This window comes from Garra rufa, chromosome 15, assembly GCF_049309525.1.
Source record: "Garra rufa chromosome 15, GarRuf1.0, whole genome shotgun sequence".
Taxonomy (NCBI): domain Eukaryota; kingdom Metazoa; phylum Chordata; class Actinopteri; order Cypriniformes; family Cyprinidae; genus Garra; species Garra rufa.
The window spans coordinates 28,285,489-28,310,006 of NC_133375.1; the positions used below are offsets into that span (position 1 = coordinate 28,285,489).

At 35.3% G+C, this 24,518-nt stretch overlaps 1 protein-coding gene across 1 annotated transcript in view; it reads right to left on the reverse strand.

The window, feature by feature from the left end:
- fcho1 (FCH and mu domain containing endocytic adaptor 1) overlaps positions 1 to 24,518 on the reverse strand; it is a 63,498-nt gene that overhangs the window by 33,829 nt on the left and 5,151 nt on the right. The window contains exon 2 of the mRNA XM_073818607.1: positions 12,276 to 12,327. Within this exon, the coding sequence (XP_073674708.1) occupies positions 12,276 to 12,308 (33 nt within the window). The 5' untranslated portion in view covers positions 12,309 to 12,327. The remainder of the gene's footprint in view (positions 1 to 12,275; positions 12,328 to 24,518) is intronic.

Genomic DNA, 24,518 nt, shown 5'->3' on the forward strand with positions numbered 1-24,518 from the left:
TTATTCAGCACTTTAAACTTTTAACTTTCCCACTGTGCCTTGTCAATGGGTTTCTCTGTCAGTCAGTCTGAACATCTAACAGCAGCGTCTTCTAAGAATCACCTCACAATGCCAACCTTTGTTGGTCTGCAACACTTAAACAGTCTCACTTGATTTTAATTACCCCTGTGCTGTAAACACACAAGCAGGGATGATGGCTTTAGCAGCATGTAAGGACTAATATGGAGTTTGATGAATGAGCCATGTCTCATGAAAGTTGTAATTGGATGATTGCAGGGCGTTCCAGGGCCATGCTCAGGGCAGTGAGGCAATCATGTGAGACCCACTAAACACACAAAAAAACGACAAGCCACAGAACACTGCAGTCCCTCAAAAAACCTTTTTCACATACCACTGTCAGTACAGAACTGTGAGTGTATAGTGGCTCCAAGAAGAAGCAGGATTATGTGATTTTAATTTTGAATAGGGTGTACAAATGAAAATGCAGCTATCCACTTTTTTCTTAAACATGGTTCATTAGCCGCTATAGGAAAATAACGAGAAGAAAAACAACGTGCAGTAAATGGTAAAACTGTTTGCACTACAAACCAGTGTGCTCATAATTAAGATAATACATTAAAATAACATGGTATGACACACCAATTTGCAATATCAAGCTGATTTTGATACGAGCTGTTTTGTACAACTAAAAATAGCTGGATGCGGATGAGACCGGAAGCCAGACCCACTCTTACAGGAAGAATCACAGACAGTCTTGTTCAATACTTACAGTCACGCTCAAATGAATGCTAAATGCCTTAAACATTGTTCTTGTTCTTGATATCAGTTCTTAAAATCTGAAGATAGATCGGAAGTAATCCATGCCTATTTTGACAATGTGTAAATGTGTGTGAAAATGTGTATATACAACACCGTCCATCCAATTCCTGAAACAAATTATTCTTATGAGCTGGTTAAAACAGATGAGCAATTTAAATCAGTTTGAAATTCTGCTGTGTATAATTTACAGCATTGGGCGGTTTTACCAAAAATCTGTATCATGTTTTTTTTTTTTAGGAATGTTTTATTAATTCCTGACTGTGCCTTTATATCAATCAAAATGCATGAAACAGTTGCAGAACCACTGCAGTTCAATCACAATCCAAACAAACATGCTAAATAGAGTATGAGCAGTTTTGATGTAAATTAGATTGGATAATTCAAAATTTAAAGCAAAAACAGAATGGTCTGACCTTAGCTTTGTGAAATTATGCAACATAAAACATGCACGAAACTAAAACAGCAGACGGCTGCATGAGAATGCAGATTCACTCTCTGACAGCAGGTGGCGCTTATCGAACAGCAGCAATACAGTGTTTCCTTGACAGTGTTGGGCTAGTTTCTCAAAGAACGTAATATATTACTTATTACTAGTTACTGCTTTAAAAAGTAATACTGTTACTTTTGTTATTACGTTCTGGCAACAGTAATTAAACTACTAGTTACATTACTTTTTCTTCACACCCCACAGAAGTTGTAACTGTTTATCTTTCACGTAAAATTCTTCTAGAATGTTAATAACAACATATTTCTGCCTCATCATTTGAACAAAATACACATTGGATCGCAGTCAGAAGTTATTACAAACAATCAATAATTACTGATAGTGTCATTTAAGTAGAAGTTTTTATTATTTATTATTTTCATTAATTTTCCTGTGTAGCTTGATTGTAATTTCTGTATTTAGTTGTTTTATGTATTTTGTCAAATCACATAAGTTTGTAAGAAACTGTTTAATTTTCCAAAAAGATTTTTAATTATAGTAATATAATGTACCACATGCTGATCAGAAGGATGTGGGTGGGATGTAATGCCAGAGTAAAGTAAAGCTACAATGTACACAAAAGTGTTTAGATCATCTGTTTTTCCTGACAAAACCAATATAATGCAATATTTCTATCTGCTGAATGTAAGCTCTTCCATATTCCAAGCTTGCCTGCTGCACTAGGGACATTGCATGCATGTGCCAGTCATGACAATTATGAAAATAAATCTAGGAATTATTTAATTGTTGGATTTTAAATCAGCGAGGTTGAGGCATCAAAAGTAACTACGTTTTTTTAATAGATGGTAACTGTAATATTATTACTGAAATCTTATTAGTAATTAGTTACACTATAGTTACTGCAAAACGTAATAATATTACAGTAACTAAATTACAGGTAACTAGTTACTGCACAACACCGTTCCTTGATTACTGCTGTCAACAAAGCAGTGCTGCTTTTAAAAACTATATTAAGATGCATTAAATGAAGGTAAGATGAAAAGAAACTTTTCTGAAGACAGTCAGTTCCCCTCAGAGATACATTCATATGAACATTCATATAAACACCAACCTCAAATCAGTATTTAGGATTTTCTTCCAACATTTAACGCATTGTGAACCTTGATCTTGCTCTGCCTGCTACAGTATTTTCTCCTCTTCACATTCATCTTTAGCACCTCTGGCTTCTGTTAACGGCTGTTTACAGTTGGTTTATTTGTAGGGCTGGTCCGAATACCATTTTTTGAGCTTCGAAGCTTCGGTAGTAATCAACACCGAATATTCGAAGCTTCGGAGGGAGGGGCTGAACATATCCTTCTCTCTAATAAAGGCAGGAATCTCTGTATGTCTTTCTGTTTGCATTTTTATAATGTCGAGAACAGTTCATCCAATCGATTTTTGCTGTGGACCCAAGGGAGTGCAGTGTTGCATTTTGGTGCAATATGGACACATAACACGTTCAGAATTAATAAATTGTAATAGAACATTGCGAGTTGGAAGCGGCGCGCCTCATGCAGGCAGAGCTAATATGCGTCGAGAACGGACACCGCGCTAGTGATACAACACACACACAGTTCTGTTTAAGAGCAATACTTTTAATAAGGTAGCCTAACATTTTTTAACAAACAAATCACTCCCAAATCAGAAATTAGCAGCACAGTAATTACTGACACCGTAAAGGGTAGGCGATTTAAATAAAAGAAGAAAGAAAAAAATGGCGCAGTGTTTATATATAAATAAATTATTTATATCTAAATTATTTATAAATAAATATATATATACACACATTATATATAACGTTTGTGTATATAGGCCTATATATAAAATACATATGTATATTATTTTGAAACCCAAAATAAATGAGGCTCAAACATTAATAAAAAACGTGCGTGTTTATTTGAGCACTTCCGTCAGTGAACAAGCAGCTTACAAAACGCTAAAATAAATCAAATAAATAATATATTTAAATATGAAAATAGCCTAAATAAGAATGTTAAATCGGCTATTAAACAAACTTTCTTTGCAAAAATTCCTAAAACCTTGCCCGGACCTTCTCCGACAGCTCATCAGAATTACTGGCCCGAGTCCGACTGAAACCGGTCTTTTTTCCTCTTTCTCTTCCCCATTACACAGCTGCTGTTTTTAATAGCAAAGTGATTACATTTATTTTCGTTTATTTAGGTTATAAAGTTAATTTAGAAATATATTTGGAACAATTTTTATTTGTTAAATTTAAGTTTTTGTTTTCTAAAGTAACAACCAAGCGGTCAGCGGCAGACAGATCAATTTAGCCCTCTCAAGTTATCACGATTTCAATTAAAATCCATAGATATAAAAAACTTAAAGCATATCACAATATTAGTTGAATCGTCTAACCTAGATAAATGTGTGCTATTAGGCGCATATCCAATCGTTTGTGCGGAGAGTAAAGCTGAAGCGCACTTTGCAGAACACGGAGGCGCCAGTGCGATGTGAAACTTTATTTTTGCTCATAAAGGTAAGACTAATATATCATCCGGAACTGTAAAGAAATAATTTAAATAATTCAAATCAAAAACAAAACTCTTTCATTAGCTATAGGCCTAATCCATAAATACGCATTTAGGCATTAAAGGCGCGTTCATGAGCAAATGGCGAGTCAGGATCGTCAACTTCATCTTTGTGCCAAATACTAGTTTATTAGTAAATAATTCAAATATCTCCTTACTTTTTCCCCCCGACACATTCATGGTAATTATTTTTGCTGAGGCTTGGCGGTCAGGTTTAGCCTACTGCGCGCATTTAAACGTGGAGGCTCGGTTGTCATTGCGACAGTCACAGCCCTAGTTTTGCTTCCACCATTCAAGTGGGCCCGACTGTACTTTATAGTGTCTCTAAAATATCTCTCTCTCTCTTTTTTTTTTTGCTGTCTCTGTGTTAGTGGCTCAGCAGTCTGATCTTCTTCATTCATATTTAAGCGCGAATGAGAACTGTTTCGCGGGGGATGCAAGGTGTATAAAAAAAAAAAAAAAAGAATATTCGAATCTCAATTTAAACTCGAATGCCAACCCATCGAACGAATATTCGAATAATCGAATATTCTGGTCCAGCCCTATTTATTTGCTCAGTTAAAGAATTGGTTTGCGTGTGATAAATAGTTCCAAAATCATTCAATCATTAGTCACTGTCACCTAGCAAATCGTTACGCTGTCTATGTTGCTCGTACCAGTAACACGTTTTTAAAAAGTTCCTACTGTGTGCGTAATTCAAACCAGTTTACTGTTTGAACCGGTATATTACCCAACACTACCAGAGAGAGAATTTCTTTATGTAAGGACATATAAAAAAAATACATTAGAATTGCAATATGAACAAATAAATCCAAACTGAATCGAATAAAAATCTAACTTTTCAGAAGCAAATCAAAATAATTCTTGGTGATTTTCTTCTTTTTTTGTCATCAATTGCACCATGATGAAATTTTTTAATGTTTTTAGTATGTTACTTGATTTCTTGCTCTTTTCCCAGAACTCCCTGCAGAGGTGCTGTAGTGTTAAAGGACTTATACTGCTGACTGTGCATTAAAAACACACACCCAGGCGCACACACGGCCCAGTCCTGTCACCTCTGATGAATAACTGCATTAGCTCTTAGGTGAGAAAGAAGGAAATCATTGACTGACCTAAAGTACATCATTCTCCTCTCTTCTACTTTTATCTAGACAGGTCTTGATTAAATCAAAGAGCGGGACAATAAGACAGATATAACAGTGAAGTTTCTCTTGAACTGGAGATGGAGACAGGACTATAGACTGACTTGAGGAATTCTCTTACTAGACTGAAAACTAGATTGTTTTAAATCTGCAGATAGTTGCTTTCATGCATAAGCAATCACTATATGACAGTGGAAACTAAAGGATCATGAAATAAAACACAAATGAATGGGAACGAATTATGATTTACTCAGTAGCCATAATATATCCACCTTTTTCTTTAATATGGAAGTAACCTTATGGGTGAGACTTCCGGTTCATTAGCTACTATAGGGAAATATTAAGAAGAATAACAACATGCAGTAAACAGTAAATCTGTTTGCACTACAAACCACTGTGTTCATAAATAAGATAATACATTAAAATAATATAGCAAGACCAATTTCCAATATCAAGCAGGAAAACAAGCTATTTTGGACGGCTAAAAATATCTGGACATGGATGAGACCGGAAGCCAGACCCATAAAACGTACAAATTGCCGCTTTTACAGGAAGAAAAAGATGGATAGACTGAAATAAAGTCATTGTTAAGTGTGTGCTAATCAGGCAATTAACAAATTCTAGTATTAGAATACTTTTGATAAAATTATTGCTCATTAATATTTATTGCAAATAATTTTGAATAATACATATTCCTTAATCTTAATATTTTTAAATTCTTAATTACATTAAGTACTTTGACTGAACACTCCTGGAAGATCACTGAGCAATGTGATGGCCAAATTAATGACCCAATTAATATTTACACACTATACATGAATCTCACATTAAACTTTATTAATCATTAAAACTCAATGGACAAAAGCGCCAATGCATAAATGAATATTTTTAAAATATATCAAACAGAACACAAGATCTCAGTATGAAAGACAATTTATGTCTTAAGTTCATGAGATTTGATTTAGCTGGCACATTTCACTCACAATGGGGTGGTCTAGGCATTTTCACAGGCAATGGCAAGAAAATACACGCTCTGTAGAGTCCCGAGCCAAGGTCAAGCTTTAAACAATTTATTTAGACTGAACTCTCATCTTCCAAAGCTCCAAAGCCACGAACACTGAGGAAAAACTGCTTCCAACCTCACAAAACTGAAACAGAAGAGTGAAACTAAACAAACTGCTTAGGCTGTTAAATGAGCTCTCTGTTGTGCGACAAACATCTGACAGCCTGCTAAACGCCCTGTTTTCCATCTGAAGAGGAAACAGATCGAAGACAGTCGTAAGGATGAAGACGCACAAGCTAAATAAGGAATGTGCTTAATCACTGCGATTGCGAATTCCCTCTCGGAGACTTAATTAATCATGCATTTTCAGTAATTACCCAAATGTGTCGTCTCAGTCATTTCGCACAGGTGTTTATATTCAGTGCTAGAGAAACAGTCAGAGAACGACGAACGGGCACAACAGACGAACACACAATTATAATCACATTATATGCAAATGCAGACACACATTAGAATGACAATGAATTTCTTTAGAGTTAACATGAATCTGTTTAATATGAATTACTTCTGTAATTTTTTGATCACCCCAACAACAATCCAGATATGGCTATTAGAGGTCGACCGATGTATCGGTTTTGCCGATTAATCGGCACCGATAGTTGATTGGCCGACCTATCGGTTATCGGCAAAAATCCTTGCCGATAGTTTTTCCGGGTTGCGTTCTTTGCTGAAGCGGCTCAGCTCTGCTGTCATAGAGTAAGAGAGGTTAAGCCCCAGACCAATGTTTAATGTCAGGATTGTTACCATATATTTGTATTGATTTATATCCAGCTGGTGATATTCTTAGCCAGCAAAGTTGCAGATTTAAAGACATGACGTGAGAAAGCAAACTGTGTTCATTCAGCCGACAGAATCCTGCCGAGTCACAGCGCGCCATAGTTTAACAGATTACAGATCTGTCCCAAATCATTGTTAATGTTCATAAAGACTTGACCCTGGGCTGGAAGATTGAGTATTGTGCATTTAAGCAAAATATTTTTATTTTATTTCTGTAGCTCTAATAATGTCTGTATGCTTCATATAGAGCTATAATTTATGTTTTAGCCTTTTCGTCAGGCAGCGGAAGCATGGTAGTTACGCACTTTATTTTACAATGCCATTTTCCTGTTCTTATTTTATTTTAATAAATCAACAAAAATATTAAAAATTAAAATAAAAATTATACAAAACGAAATTCGTTTAAGAAGGTATTTTCCACAAATAAAAACGTACGAAGTGGTCAAAAATTGTGTCTGACCCTAATTTCCCGGCGTATTGCCATCCAATTCATACCACGTCCTTTATGACATTTACAAATTACACAAACTTCTTTCGTGATTAACATATTAAACTGAAACAAAACAAATAATATTTAAACATAAATGTATAACAGAAAATAAATTGTTTCTGAAATGGCTGCAATTAACGATATAGATCGCACTTTCTCTTTCCGTTTGATCTGTTCTTTAATCTAACATTTGCCGCTTTTTTATCATTCTTGAAGTAAACATTTGCCCGTTTGGTGATTAAATAAACTGTTTTAGATTTCTGCTTGAACTACACAACGTGTCCTGTGTGTGTTTGATACCTGCAAGTTATCCGTTAACGCAGCGCTGCACTTTTATCCGGTTTCATTAAGGGTGGGCAAAAAAAAGGATTCTCGGATGCATCTCAATCCTCTCTTCAATGAGCTTGTGTTTTCCCGCATACGGCACGTGCGCACGCTGGAGACGCGGTAGGCTTCATTGCACAGGATTTGCACTGTGAGCTACATGTGCATTGTTTGACAGTGTGAACTTACAATCGCAGTTTTTTACTTTACATATGCCTTCATTTCTGCCGTTTGTAATGCAGTACTATTAGATGCACAAAACTCGCGCACTGACAGACTTTCACTTGTGCTTTGGGTTTGTTCGTCCTAAAAAGCTCGATTGCGGATGCGATTAAATGCACTTGCATTTCGAATACTTTTATACGAAACTGATGTACAGTACACACAGTCAGTTATGTTTTTAGAGCAGGACAAAACATTTGATATATCGAAATAGATCTGTGCATTCGTTTTAATGCAGCCTGTTAAAGAATCTACTGTCTACGATCTCATCAGTAATAATCAAATGATAAAGAAAAAAGAACACTTATTTTAAATAAGTAATTGTTTAAAAAAGTAGCCTGCTTATATAATGGAAAAATCAATTTGATATAAAATGTAAATGAAAATGTAGCCATGTGCAGTAATATTGAAAACTGAGAATGTGACATGGTTATATTTAGTTGATATTGAAAATCGTAATTAAATTGAATCTTAATTTTAAGATGGCAGTAGGCCTACTGACATACAGAGATTTCAAATATAAACAAAAGGCATAAAACCTGCAATTTTACATATTGTTAAAATGTAAAGATTCACACCCCTTTAAAATGAGCCCATTAACATCAACTAAGATTGATGAAAGCTGTAGAATAGAAGTGTTGTTCCTTGTTAGAGTCTGTTAATTTCAACATTTACTGTAATATTGTTATATTTTGAAGTTTATTTTGTTAACATTAATGAACTATGAAATAACTTTAATGATCAATATATAATTAATATTAATATTTTTATTTATTTACAAAGTATGGTTTAGTATATTTTTTAAAAAATAGTAGAGCAATATTTTAGTTGCCGTTCAGTATCCATTTTCAAAAACTATCGGTTAATTAATCGGTATCGGCCAGTGTGGTCCAACCTAGCTATCGGTATCGGTAAAAACCAATATCGGTCGACCTCTAATGGCTATCACGATTCCTCGATTCAGTTTGAGTACTGCAATTTGCCTGTGTCGAGTAACCAGCAAGAAGTGGCGCATTCCAAAGATGAGAATTCATAAAACACATTATTAGACCATTTCCAAGGCTGCATGATATATTAAACCCATTTAAAAACCATAAAGCATATTGCTAATGTGAATTCACAAATGCTACGATTAAATTATTTTATAATTCTTGAGGTTATGTACAAGTGTGTCAGAGTGGCTAAACACAGTAAATGCTGCTCCACACAAACAGTTATCATTTACATGTGGAGCGCCTCCATCTCAGCATATCATAACGTTCATCTGGGAACTAAACATTTGCCATTTTATCAGATAAAAACCTATGCAAACACAGGAGAATACATAAATATCCTTTACAATATGTTAACTGTTCATTGTGATTTCACAATAAAAGCTCAAACCTTCACTTTGAGTTTACACGTTTTGATGTCCACATATTCAAGAAATTACAGTGGCTGTAGCATTTCTGCTGTAAAGAAATGACCAAATATTAAAGATTAAGTGCACATTTGAATTAATTGTTGTTTGGTCAATATTAAATAAGGACTGGATCATACTGTAAAGTGAAAAAAAACAACCGTCAGACAGGTGACGCCCTCTGCAGTCATTTGTTACAATGAATAATGTACATTAGTTATATTGTTTATAATACAACAGTTACATAAAAATAAAAAATAAAACTTACTTGCTTTTGATACTTTATCTGAACCAATTATTATTGTCTCATTGCTATTATACATGTATTTGAAGTCATTTTAAAGGCTATTCTTAGCTTAGGTCTATTTTTATTACCTAAAAAAAAAATCATTATAATTTTCAGATTACTCGATTAATTGACAGAATAATCGACCGATTACTCGATTATCAAAATAATCGTTAGTGACAGCCCCACACAGAGTATCTGCAGGATTTTTAAGATCAAATTTAAGACTTTTTAAGACCTGCACAGATAAAATGAATACCATAGCAGGGTAGGGCAATGTCTATGGTAACATATTAAACTGTAAAATGATTTACAGCATGATTTACAGTTCAGATATAGGTTTTCACAAAAACAAAAAGCTTTATAAAATTATTTAAATTAAAATTAAGTATTAATTATATTAATGAAAAAATATATCAACTATATATTAATTAAATAACATAAATATATTTTGTTATTTTGTCTTAATTGTTTAGATTTCTATAATGCATTTTCTTCTTGTTGATCCACCAGTTTACATTTACAACTCGTAATGTAATGTTTGCAGTGTAAAATCTTTGGTTAATTTTCACTTTGGTCAGAACAAAAACAGCAGACAGCCTTATTGGAAATGTAAATTAATTTTCTGCCAGCAGGTGGCACTTTCGGAATGGCAGAAATATTGCAGTTTTCCCTCTTGACATCATAATTAAGACTTTCTTGTAACATTTAAGACTTTTTATGGCCTTAAATTACAATTTTAGGACATTTTAAGGACCCGCGGAAACCCTGCATCCAGATCATGTTTACATTAAACAATTATTCTAAATATTATAAATAGTGGTGGGCCGTTATCGGCGTTAACGTGCTGCGTTAACGTGAGACTCATATCGCGCGATAAAAAAAATATCGCCGTTAATCTATTCTCAAAGTTGGGTTGGGAGCTGGGTCTAAACTACGCAAGATATGATGACTTTCACCTTGATATTTTAGCGCGGATGACGTATATCTAGTTGAATTGCAATGTAGGGGGCGAGAACGAGTCTTCAACTTCTGTGAAATTACCACATCAAATGAGACGCGCAGACATGGATGCAGTTATGAAGCCGCTTCAGGGCAGGTGCGTGCGTTGCTAGACCCTTTTTACTGGGGCACGTGCCCCAGTGAAAATCTGCTGTGCCCCAGTAAAATCTCAAATTTGAGTTATAATTTACTTTGATAATCCCGAAATAAAGACATTATACTATATGCAACAACTGAATTGACGCTTCTAAAAGCAACGCAGTTTATTGGAAGATGCACGCAGATAGGCTATCCATACCCGCGCGCCTGTATATTTTACTGGAACGCGCACGTCGTACAGCCTTTTGCGCAGAAGTACTTGGTTACACAAGTTTGTATAGTTAATTGTGTTTTAAATGCAATTGTCAACCAGTTTGTAATGCATTTTGGAAACAGGAGATGAGCGCCTGGTCTAATGCGCCACCTGGCTTGAGAAACCCGTTCTCAAAGACTTACTTTTAGTCATTATTTGGGTAGCACACATATTCTGAATGCCTTCAGAAGAATTCAAATTAGCCATTTTAATCTAGATTAATCTAGATTAATTTCAAGATTTAATCTAGATTAATCTAGATTAAAAAAATTAATCTATGCCCACCACTAATTATAAAACACATTCGATTAAAATAATGTACAATTTATAGAACAAGTTATTACTAGCAAAAGAAAAAAAAAGATTAGAGAAATGTAAAATAAATATTTATATATTTTTCTATACACAAACAGACCAAAGTGTGTATTAAAAGTAAATAGGGCCACTTTGATTTCATGTTGACTTTAAAAACTGCTTTTTGGAGCAACAGAAAAGACTGAAAGGCCAGAGCGTCTGCATACATCTGCATGAGCGATGAGGACGTCCAGACTGAATAATAGTTCTGGGTGGATGCTTGGGAGTTTTGGGGGTATTTTACACCAGCTTTGTGTAAGAACACAATAGTGGAGGTCTCTGCATCTACCACAGTCCTGCGACACAAAGCCAGACATCTAGATGACCTTGCTGAAACCGGTCAGCAGACCAAAGGCTGCAACCACACAGAGGAACACAGAAAAGGAACTCAAAAATCAGTTTGTTTTCGCTCAGTCAAGACTACAAATGAAAGAAGGGCTGTTTAAATTAAACACGAGGGAACTGATCACTGTATGCCGTTTAGAGGCAGGCAAAAATGACAATTTACTACAAAAGCACCTCAAACAAAACAAATCTGACAGCACAGATGTTGTAAATTCCTTTAACATATGGAGGTCTTTATCTGGTAGTAAGGCTTTGTACTGTTACAATGTGGCCAGTAGCAGTGGTTCCTCAATGTTCTGCCTTGATTCCCCTCTCTCTGCTCCCTCATTCTTTGAGAGGGGGCAGGCTGGGTATTAAAGTAGGACGCACCTGAAATAGCCCAGCCAGGTGTGCTGAAAGAGCAGAGCACGGCTGTCCTCGTGGGAAAGCTGACAAAGCCCTGGCCCTCTGCTTTTGTTCTCTTACTTTTTTCTCTCTTTGTTCTTCCCTCTCTCAATCCCTTCTTCATACTCTCAATGATGCGACTGAAACAGTCAGCATATGAATATCCTAAACTGCTTACAAGGCAACTGTACCAAACATACGCTGAGTAAACATTTGCTCTTACTGTACTGCTACAAAGCTGGAATGTAAAAAACCCACTGCATAAGAAATGTGACGGACTTACCCAAAAATTGTTCTTGAAATACGCCATCTCCATTTAGAGTTCCTAGAGAGTTCTGAAAGAGAGATGAAGAGGGTTATGACCCAGACATAATACTGCTTTCTAGGAAACATATTCTAGAAAAATATCAGCAAAATTGTGAATTAAATAAATTTTAAAATAGTAAAATGTTTTTCGACTCTCATTTTGATATTTATACACTACAACTAATCTTTTTTTATTTTATTTTATTACCAAAAGATGATAAATTCTACATAATTCTGTCCACATAAAAAAAAAAAACCCTGAAAAACTAAAATTATTTAAATCCTGCTTGATGCTCGCAGTGTTTTCACAGCCTCTGCCTCCTCAATATAGGAGTATATAAACACACAAAAAAAAATCTCTAGAACTGCTATGACAGTCATTTCATGAGCATTTTACCATTTCTTTTGGGGAAAACTATCGCCATAACAAAAACAAGGTTTTCCCAGCAACCCATCAAAATAAAAGCTCGTTTTAGATTACTTAATGTAATGATAGTACTACTACTATTACTAATAAAATTATTTTTAACACATAATTTAACAAATATTTACCAGAAAAAAATTTACCAGAATTTATTTAGCTACCAGTAAAAATGTAAATACACAACACAATATTTCTGAAATAAATAAATAAATAAATAATAATAATACATTTTGATTATTAAAATGTAATGAAACCATTTAAATGGAATCCAGATAATTAATGGAATTAATGTAATTTTTGTTAAACTTGCTAAACTAATAAATTACTGTTGAATTGTGTAAGTTCCATGATTTCCAGTAATTAGACATGCTTTTTCATTAATATTTTTTTAATTTAACCTTTAAAACAGAGTCTAGAGAAATTAAAATGGAAAAAAATGGAATTTGGGAAAAATTAAAAAACTATAAGTATATAAACCCTGTAAGTATATAAATTAGGGATGTAAGATATCAAAATCTCACTAAACGGTAATATCTCAATATGAAGTCCATGATACAATATTTATTGCAATATAAAAAAAGACAAATGAAGACTTTGTACATTTTAAAGCTAAATTCCTCTATCTAATGCACTTTATTAACTCAAAATTAAGAGCTCCAACCCATGTTCTCAACTAAGAAAACACGACTTTACAGACCTCTTATGTTAGAATAAGAAGTTTTAATAAATTTTAAAAACTACACTTTTTGCCCGAAAGACCGATCGTTTAATATCATCATGTGACCACAATGACATTGAGACAGTTTTGCTATTGCAATACCACAATATTGATGATACTGTTACATCCCTAAAAAAATATAAGCATGCAACTAATTGGCGTCTCTATTCTGTGTAAATGTGCAGGTGCTGGGTGTCATGAGGTGTCACAATGACTAATTGGGTATCTTTAAACCACAAGGGGCCGTCTTCATGCATAATCTACTGATATTAGATGTACCTTTGTGAACCTGTTAAATGGATGCATTTCAGAGAACCTTACAGGGAAGAAACAAGGTACACAATCAAAAACAAGGTTAACCGGGAAAGCAGACTGACATATAATGCTGATGTAAGCAGGCTCCTGCAGGGGCTAGTGGCAGGAACTCAAGGCAATTTAAATGAGACCAAACCCACGCTGAGGTGCACACACAAACATACTCACTCTGTTTCAATACTTTGACAGAGCAGATGACACTGTGAAAGTGTCTCTTTGTGAATGTAAATGTCAGCCAACTCAGAAATATAAAACCATCACCTCAGCTAATAGCCTGAGCGTACCACTGAAATACCTTTTTTTTTTTGGTCGAGTCTATTCAGTGAAACCAAATGTAACATTTGTCGGTAAGGTCTGGGGCTAAACAAAACATGAAAGCGCTTTTGAAAGTTTAGCTTTCAGATCAGTTAAACTGAGTTATGCTTCATAATGCTTCTATTCGGCAGCTGTGTATGCGGTGACTGAATGTGTCTCTGAGGTAAGACAACAGGTGCAAGGAGCTGAGTCACTACAGAACGCTCTTCTGTAATACAGCCTCTCTCATTACACACACACACGTTGGGTTTACATGTTATATGGGGACATTCCATAGGCGTAATGGTTTTCATACTGTACAAACCGTACTTTCTATCGCCCTACACCTACCCTACACCTAAACCTAGCCCTCACAGGAGATTGTGCACACTTTTACTTCATCAAAAAAAACTCATTGTGCATGATTTATAAGCCTGTTTCCTCACGGGAACCTAAGAAATGTCCCCACAAGGTCAAAATCTACTGGTATTCCCATCCTTGTGGGGACATTTGGTCCCCACAACGTGATGAATACCAGGTACACACACACACACACACACACACACACACACACACACACGCACGCGCACGCGCACACGCACACACTCCTATCCTCTCCTCATCTTTCTTCACTCTCTTTCGTAAACACATCCTGGCAGTGACTGCTGGCTTTCAGAATGTGACCGTAAGCTCATTTTCAGTCTGGTGTCTACAGGTTTGTGCTCTTGATTTCTAAAGCACAAGCTGGCTCATAATGAGCATCCTGACACCAGCCAGGTTAGGATCCTTCAGAAACACATCCTAATTTTTAAGGGCTTTTGTGCATGACAGTGGATGTAGACAGGAAAGTTGAGGAAGGGAGAAGGGAAATGGGATCAGGACACATGCTAGATTAAAACTCACATCCCCATGAGCAAAATAGTTGTGTGTGTGATGAGCACGACACACTGGGCCACAGCACTGACATACTTTCTCATATCATGATACCAAAACATTTTTGGTTTCAGCACAATCAAATTTATTTATATATTTAATATTTGTATGTATATTGAATAAATACAAAAAATATTAAATATATAAATAAACCAGATTGTGCTGAAACAAAAATAAACAAAACATAAAAATATATAAATATTAAATTATATATATATAAAAACAAATAAATACAAATATAATTTAATAATTAGTTTATTATTTATATTTTATTTCAGTACAATCCGGTTTTATTTATATATTTATGAATATTATTTATTCATTTATTTATTTCAACACAATCAGATTTTATTTTCATAGTAAAATATTTGTTATAATAAATATATTATATCTATATATATTTTTTTATTTATTTTATTAATTATTTTAATTTTATTTATTTATTATTTATTTTTTTAATTTTCATATATATATATATATATATATATATATATATATATAGTTTTTTCAGCAGTCATGTTCAACAATAGTAAGAAACATTTGAGCACCAACAATCACAGAAATACATTTTACAACTGTTATAATATTTAATATTAATATATTTGTTATCATATTTATTGTCTGTTATAATATTATAAACTGCAATATTACCGTTTTTACTGTATTTTCGCAACCTTGGTAAGCATAGTGAATTATGGTAGTGAATGCATTACAAATCTTCTACTATATTTTTTCTGCTGATAAATGGCTGATAAATATCAGTCTGGTATATCTTTGGGTCTACTACTAATTTTTTATCAAAATTTGGTCTTTAAAAACATTTTATAGACAATAACATTGAGGAAATTGCCAAAATGACAGCGCTGTCCTTGAGTAGATGTGTTTGTGGGAGCCAGGCGTGGGCCCCGCAGAGGGCCGGTTGGAGGTGTGATTCCTGTTATGTTTCTGAGAGCTGGATGCTGGCAGGATCTGCCGCTCATGGAGTGCTGACCACAGGGTTTTTCTCTGGCCGGCCAGGCCTCTCCTGGCACCATTGACGACCATCAGCCAGTGCACAGCACGACCACTCATGGACAGGGAAATACTCATGCTTACGCCTTGCTCCCTCTCTCCTTCTTTCACACCCCTTTAATTAACTCGACCCAGCCAACCTTAGACCCCTACAGACAACACAAGCTTGGCAGCGCAGCTCGTTCCAAAAATAAGACTCAGTCATCGGTTCAGAGTGCTCCAAACAGACGTCAGGGTGTAACGTGGCAGAGACTGAATACGATCCAACTGGGACTAGAAGGAATTTCTAAATATTGGCTTCTCATGCTCTGTAATTAGGTCTATATGTCAGCCATGTATATGTTGGTGGACAGGACAATAGCAATACTAAGTTCTTTTAAACCATTCAGTTTATTATCGCTGAAATATTCATTTAACACATAGGCTTGTTACTATCAACCAATGGCTTGATATTACGCAAAAAAATTTGATGTTTCAGTTAAATAACATGCTATAACTACATTCCAGCCACTTGGGATCATGGCAAATCTACCCTTTTGGTTTGGCACCAAAACACAGTGACACTGGCAGCTGAATTTTCCATTGAAGACTATAAGTCTCCTAGAGCTGATTCTGTGGTCACTGTGGAGTGAGTCCTGGAGGATCCATCTGGTGCTCAGTGAGTCTGTCAGGAGAAATACTGTTAATGGAAATTGTGTTTTCTTGCAAAAAAAAAAAAAAAAAAAAAAAAGCCAGTTGGTACCTTTCTAGAAGGTACCCAAAAAAATCTATGAGCTTTTCCATCATCTCATTTGCACTTGCTTAACCAGCATAGGAACCCCAAGTAGTAGGCAATTTAAAACCTGCCATTCTTGCTCATGGTGACTCAAGGGCGCTCAATTGACCCTTTGCAAAAACCTGCCCTCTTTAGTTACTGTTGCTATGTCCGACAAACAATGCCACCCTCATACTACACAGTGAAAAATACATTGCGGAGCTAAGAGTAAACTGACAACACGTGACGCCGACAGACAAGACAGAGTAGGTTACTTCTGGTATAAAAAAAAAACAAACAAGGTCTCAGCTTTGAAATTTTGAAATTTAAGAAATTCAAACAATAAATACCGTTTTGTGGCTCTTGAATGTGTGGTGACAGATCACTGTACTGCCTTTTTGATTAATCGACATGTGAACTAATCGTCTTTTCTTATTTAATTGAATGAACATGAATGAACATCAGAACATATTTTATTTCAACCGCTGAAGGATGTCAATACACACAATTTTTTCAATTGTGATTGATTGTGATGATTAGTCAGATCGCCTGTCCATCAAGCTGTTTGCAAGTTTAGTTAATAGTCATACATTTTTTTATTTTCCCAAATATATAACTTAAATTTATTAAACATTTTATTATTAGAAATGTTTATTTTAGAATTTATTTCATGTCATACTCACTTATTTTAGCCAGTTATTTTGACTACAATTTTATCAACTTTGTTAATAAACAAAATAATATTTTAGAAATTACAAAATTAAACCACATATTTCAACATTTATGTATTAAATTAAACATGCATGAACAAAGGCATGCGAGAGTGAAAAGTACACTGATATATGCACTGCCATTCAAAAGTTTGGGATCAGTAAGATTTAAAAAAAAATGTTTTTAAATAAGTTTTTTATGCTCATCATGGCTGCATTTATTTGATCAGAAATTTAAAAAAAAAAGTGTAATATTGTGACATATTATTGCAATTTAAAATAAAGTTTTGCTATTTTAATATAAAATATTATTTATCCCTGTGATACAAAGCTAAATTCTCAGCATCATTACTTTAGTCTTCAGTGTCACATGATCCTTTAGAAATCCTTCTAATATGGTTATCTATTATTAATGTTGAAAAGTGTTGTACTTAAGTTTTTTGGAAACTTTGTTCGCAATTCAGCATTTTTTACAAATGTATTGTAAAAATATATGGGTCAATACATTTTTTTTCTTTCTTTTTTGAAAGAAATTAACAATTTTAAGTGATAGTAAAGACATTGATATTCTTTTTTATTTTTTATTCATCAAAGAATCCTAAAAAAAGTATCACAGGTTCCAAAAAAATATTAAGCAGCACAACTGTTTCCAACACTGATAATAAAACAGATCATTTGACACTGAAGCCTGGAGTAATGATGCTGGAAATTCAGCTTTGCGTCACAGGAATAAAATTACATTTTAAAGTATGGTAAAATAAGAATAAAAAGTTATTTTAAACTGTAATAATATTTCACAATATTACATTTTCTGTATTTTTCATCAAATAAACACAGCCTTGGTGAGCACAAGAGCCACGCAGTGACCCTCATCCCTCTCTGGCAGAATTTAAATGGCAACGCTCAGCACTTTTCATCTTTTCATTCTCTCTCTTTCTCAATTTGCTGTGACTGAGAGGATTGTTAGAGAACTATTGGCAGATGCAGATGCAGCTCAGAGGGGAGACGCTGATCTCTTTTCTCTCTCTTTCTATCTGAAGCTTCATATGGTGCTGTATATAAACAGAAGCAGCGTATCAACCCTCAGCTGAGCCACTCCAGGAGTGAAGCATGGCTACAGAGCCAAGAACCAACAGTAAACAGCCTGCTTGTCTACTAGAGCCCCATCTGTCAAAGTCCGAAAGTCTGATTTTACACTGAATGTGTGTGAGGGGAGTGAAACTCTAAATGAGTAAAATAAATAAATAACTATTTCTCATAACTTCAGCGCTGCATTATAGAAAATTGAGGGAGAAAACCAACTAACAGTGGCCTAAAATACATAAATCAGAAATGACAGTACTTAAATCAAAATCCCTGATGAACAGCCCTTTTGAGGAAAAAGATGTGCCATGGCTGTCTGGTGAATTTAGCCTCTAATACTCATTACCATGTGGGTTAGTGTGAATCACAGAGTGTTTTCGTGTCCTTCCTCACCTGCTCTGGCAAAGAAAAAGGGCTGAGAATATTTCCTGTCAGAGGGGTTTTTGCAGCTATCTTCAGCAGCGAATTGCCAAATTCCCCACCCACCTACAGCAGGCCAAGCCGTCTGTATCTCTGCATCAGAGCTTCAGCAAGATGCCCAGAACTTGATTTGGTGTGATTACGAATAAATTTGGGGAGGGGGGGGGGGGGTTTATTGGAAATTCTGTGGCTTGTGCTGAAGTGATCCCGTCTGCTGTTTCCTCATGAACAAAAAGCCCTTACCAAATGTTATGTGTAGTATCCAATTTACTCAGACAACTAAGACCATGGTACAAACTGATTACCATATTAATTTACATTAATAATGATGATAAATTGATAACGTATAATAAATAATGTTCTAAAATAATGGTAATTAGGCAATATCATTTGAGCAAGTACTTTCATGATTGTATTTTGCTTCAAAATCTTGACCACTACCCACTGCCATTATAAAGCCTGGATGAGCCAGGACTTGTTTTAATATAACTCGGATTGTATTTGTCTTAAAGAAAAAAGTCATATACATCTAGGATGGATTGAGGGTAAGTAAATCATGGGGTAATTTTCATGTTTGGGTGAACTATCCCTTTAAAGACAAAAAAAAAAAAAAAAAAAAAAAAAAAAACGGGGGTCGACCGATATGTGTTTTTCAGGGCAGATATCGATTATTACATATCAAGTAGACCGATAACCGATATTTTGAACCGATATATATGTCTGGTGTAAAAATGAAAATTAATGTCAAAATTAAGAATAACAAGGGCTCTGACAAAAACTTTTACATGCTTTTAAATTATTTTATGTGCAAATCGATCTTTAAAATGACCGATACCGATAAAATAATTTAAAAAGCATATAAAGAAAGTTTTTGTCAGAGCCCTTGTTATTATTTTGACATCAAATTTTATTTTTACACCAGGCATATATGTGATGCGATCTAGAAAAACCCAACACATGGTGAAATTTGACCTTTTTTATGTTTTGATACCCTATGAAAGTTGGGTTCAAGGCCTTTAAAAAATTTTGTCCATAGCTTGAACATAACAAAAGTTATAGTTATCGTAAGTTGGCTTATAGCTATGATTTTCAGAAATGGAATTTTGAGAAAAACGGGTTTAAAGTGAGATGGGTTTTACTTTTTACTTCACGGGTTTAACAAGAGCTGTCTGTCAAGTCTGGAGCACTATACTGCTTCATTACACAAACAGACTAACATCTGTTTTCATAGTCTCTGAACTTTTAATCACCCCTTGCGTATTTAAATAGCAAAAGTGTAGCTTGTAGTTTTAGAAAAGCGAGCACAATCATTGTTGGAAAGAGTTCAAATGCACAAAAATGCTGAAAAACCAAAGAATTTGTGGGACCTGAAGGATTTTTTCTGAAGAAAAGCAGGCAGTTTAACTGTTCAGGACAAACAACAGACTCATGAACAGCAATCACTAAAAAATTAAAAAGAAACGGCTATGGACCATTCAGGTAACAACACAGTATTAAGAATCAAGTGTATGTAAACTTTTGAAGGAGGTCATTTTTATAAAGTCAACTATTATTTAATCTTGTTGTCTATATGTAAACGTCTTTTATGTGCATTTTGTATGATCCCTCTTATTGTGGTCAAATAATTAACATTTTGCAGAATCAACTAGGGATGTAACGGTATTGTAAATACCATCATACCGCAATAACAAATTTTTTCGATACTACCGTGGTCGCATGACTCGATAAAACGATAGGTCTTCTGAGAAAAGTTTGCTCAGGCGAATAGAGCGAACGTGAGGTAGTGGGAACTACATTTCCCATCAGCCCAGGCGTGGCCATCATCCTTTGCGGTCTGTTGTCGCTACAGACTGTAGCAGCAAGGAAAAGAGATGGAAATGGTCGAACCTGCTCCGTCCGCAGTGCGTATGCGTTACGTATTGTTTTCAGCACCCATGTTAACGGATTAGAGCGTTCACACTGCACGCGGGTGCTGTCCTGCAGTACGTCCTAGAAGCGGTGCCTTTGCAGCAGTGCAGCGATCGTTTCGGCACCGAGTCTATTTTTTGCTGCGCTGTATGCGCTGAATTAATGTTACAGTGCATTGTTCGCTGTAAAAATGAACATGGATTTACACGGGAATGTACCATAAATGCATATAAATGAAGTCTACTGTGTTTCACAGTCAACACGTGGCTTTTTGGCTAGGTTTAAAATAAGGAAAGGTGCAGTTTTAAATAAACTAGGCAACATAATAGATGCACTTGTCCAGGTAGAAAAGTTCTTTAAAGGATTGTTTTTAATAAAGATTTAATGCGAAAGAAAGGCATGAGCGCCTACTGAACTGCAAAAAATGCTTTTCTTACTTAGAATTTTGTCTTGTTTCCAGCCAAAATATCTAAAAATTCTTAAATCAAGAAAGATTTTCTAGACAAGTAAAAATTATTGTCTTGTTTTTAGTAAAAACAAGTCAAAATTAGGTGAGTTTTTGTTTAAAACAAACTAAATAATCTACCAATGGGGTAAGAAAAAAAAAATCTTATTTCAAGCAGACAACTAGATTCAGACAACTCATTCAGCTAAACTGATTTGACTGTTTTTTTACATGCTTTAATAATTTTTTGTTACTAAAATTGAAAAATTTAAGTTTCTGTTTCAAAGTTTACAGATAGATGGCTAATTTGTATGCCAACCATTGATATGTTCAGTGTTCATGTAAACTGTTTAATAAACAGTTTACATGAACAGTAATAAACTGTTTAATAAACTCTTCATTAGTTTTGTTTTTCCTGTAAATGATTCAATAAATACCGTACCGTGCCATTCATACCGAGGTATTACCATACCGTGAAGTTTTGATACCGTTACATCCCTAGAATCAACTGTATATCGGTTCAAAATCGGTTTTGAAAATGACTGATACCGATAACCATAAAACTGCTTAATATCAGCGTCGATAATCAGTCGACCCCCAGTTGAAAATGCATCATGATTTAAGATCTGGACTAGAAACACAAAGGTTAAAGGTACAAATTCTCAAACAGGTGATGACCAATAAACTATCATCAAGGTGATAAGAACAAGGTCTTAAACCCCAGATTTCCTCTTTCTAAAGTAAGTTTCAGCAGCTTTAGACAATAAATTATCTGCTAATTTAGCAACAGGCGAATGGCACCATGTGGACAACAGCCATATATCCTTCCGCACCAACAGAATTTAGCTTGTTCCTCTATTCACAGCCCAGAAGAATGAAACCACAGTCTCTGCTGGCTTTTGTGCTGTGCTGAATGCTGTTGTTGTTGTCAGCAGTGCTCGAGCACAGTCTATGACAGCAGGCAAGAGCTCACCTCCACCTGGTACATCACCCAGCTGCATAAGCCATGTGAGCGCATACAGAATCAACAATTGTACACAATGCATTAATTAATTCAGATCATTAAACCATGTTTATGCAGCCCAAGAGCATATTTAAATGACAGGACACGTCTAGAAGACACTGACGGAGATGCATTAGCAACACAAATGATAAACATCATCCTATTCTCTGGCATCACTTACTGTTGCTTTCTCAGTTTTTTTGGGTTAGCATGCACCTCATAAATGACCTAGATAGCAAATTTGATTAGGGTCTTCTGAATTCGGGGACAGTTGCATCTCAATGGCACAATTACATGCCACTGAGGTTTCCTGTAAACTGCTTTTATTATCATGCCACACAGCAGCCATGAGATCTGTGCTCACCTGATAATTTCACTAAAATACTGTTAAAACCTTAAAAATGACAAATGATTTAGCTTATACTCAAAGCAATGGTTCTTTAATTTGTTTCCCTGCATTCTCTGCCTTTACATATAGTTTTCCATTCACCACATACCAAACTGCTGGAGTTAGTGGCCTACTAATCTATTTTCCACTGATTTCAGGCTGATTTTAGACTTATTCAGCCTACATAAGTGTTTGTAAAACAAAGATAGCTTGTGACTGTTATAAAAATCCATACAACCCATGCTTAATCGTATTTAATAGTAAAAAAGAAGACCATAAAGACGTCACGTCTTGTTAACTAAAAATCTAAAAAAAAAAAATAAATACATTTAAAAAATAATGTTAACTGAAATAAAACTAAATTTATTAGTTAATTATTATTTTATTTCAGCTTGGCAACATTTCTCATTTTCATTTAGTTTGTTTGACTAAAATACCCAATTATACTAAAATACCTAAAATGAAAACGTGCAGCATGTACAGATTTATTGTCCTCTGACAATAACTTAACATACAGCCATTTTTGTCAAAATAGCTGACAACAAAAGTGAGTACACCCTAAGTGATAACAGCAGTATGTTGTTTAACCATGCAAAGCAACATATCCTATTCATCATGTTTATGTTTTTGTCTGCTTGACAGGACCATACAAAGTTGTGTATCTTGTATTAGAGCAGTTAAAATTTGATGCTTTAAGTACAATTCTCTCAAACTGACCACTGGATGTTCAACATGGCATCTCATGGCAGAGAACTAAGAATTTAGGAATTAAAATTGTTGCTCTCCACAAAGATGGCCAAGGCTATTAGAGGTTCAGTAACACCCTGAAACCGAGTTACACTACAGTGGTCAGGGTCATACAGAGGATTTCCAAGATGGGTTCCAAACAGAACAGGCCTTGCAAGGGTCGATCAAAGAAGTTGAGCACTCGTTCTGTGCATCAGGTGCAGAATCTGGCTTCAAAAAACAGATGCATGAGTGCTGCCAGCATTGCTTTAAAGGTTGCAGAAGTAGAAGGTCAGCTTGTCAGTGCTCAGACCATACACCGCACACTTCAACAAGTCGGTTTGCATGGGCATCGTCCCAGAAGGAAGCCTCTTCTAAAGCTAGCTCACAAGAAAGCCCACAAACAGTTTGCTGAAGACAACCTGTCCAAGAGCATAAATTGCTGGAACCATGTCCAGTGGTCTGATAAGACTAAGATAAACTTGTTTGGCTCAGATGGTGTCCAGCATGTGTGGCAATGCCCTGGTGAGGAGTACCAAGAAAATTGTGTCTTGCCTACAGTCAAGCATGGTGGTGGTAGCATCATGGTCTGGGGCTGAATGAGTGCTGCTGGTACTGGGGAGCTGCAGTTCATTGAGGGAAACATGGATTCCATTATGTACACTGTACATGACAGAATTTTCATTTTTTGTGTGAACTATCCCTTCACCAGTATAAATGGCCATTCACCTTCCTTGTAATGAAGGAATTTAGTCATTCTGTTTCTTTTGAAGAAAACAATGAGGGTGATCAAATGACACCATTTTCATTCTTGGGTGAACTAAAAATGTAATTATCAACATGCTGACACAAATTGATGCTTACGGAAAAGTCCCACTTCCAATCCATGTAACAATGACCCACAATCAGGCTAGGCTCAGAGCCACGTTCCCTTCTCCAGGCTTCTGTGTGCCTCTAGACAGCCCAACAGACAGAAATCCTCCATCTGCCACGGGCTGCCAAGCGTTGCCCACAGGCACTGTCCTGCTTGGCAGGGATGTAGGTGAGCCAGCAGCACTGACACACAACTACAAATCTCTCAATGCTGA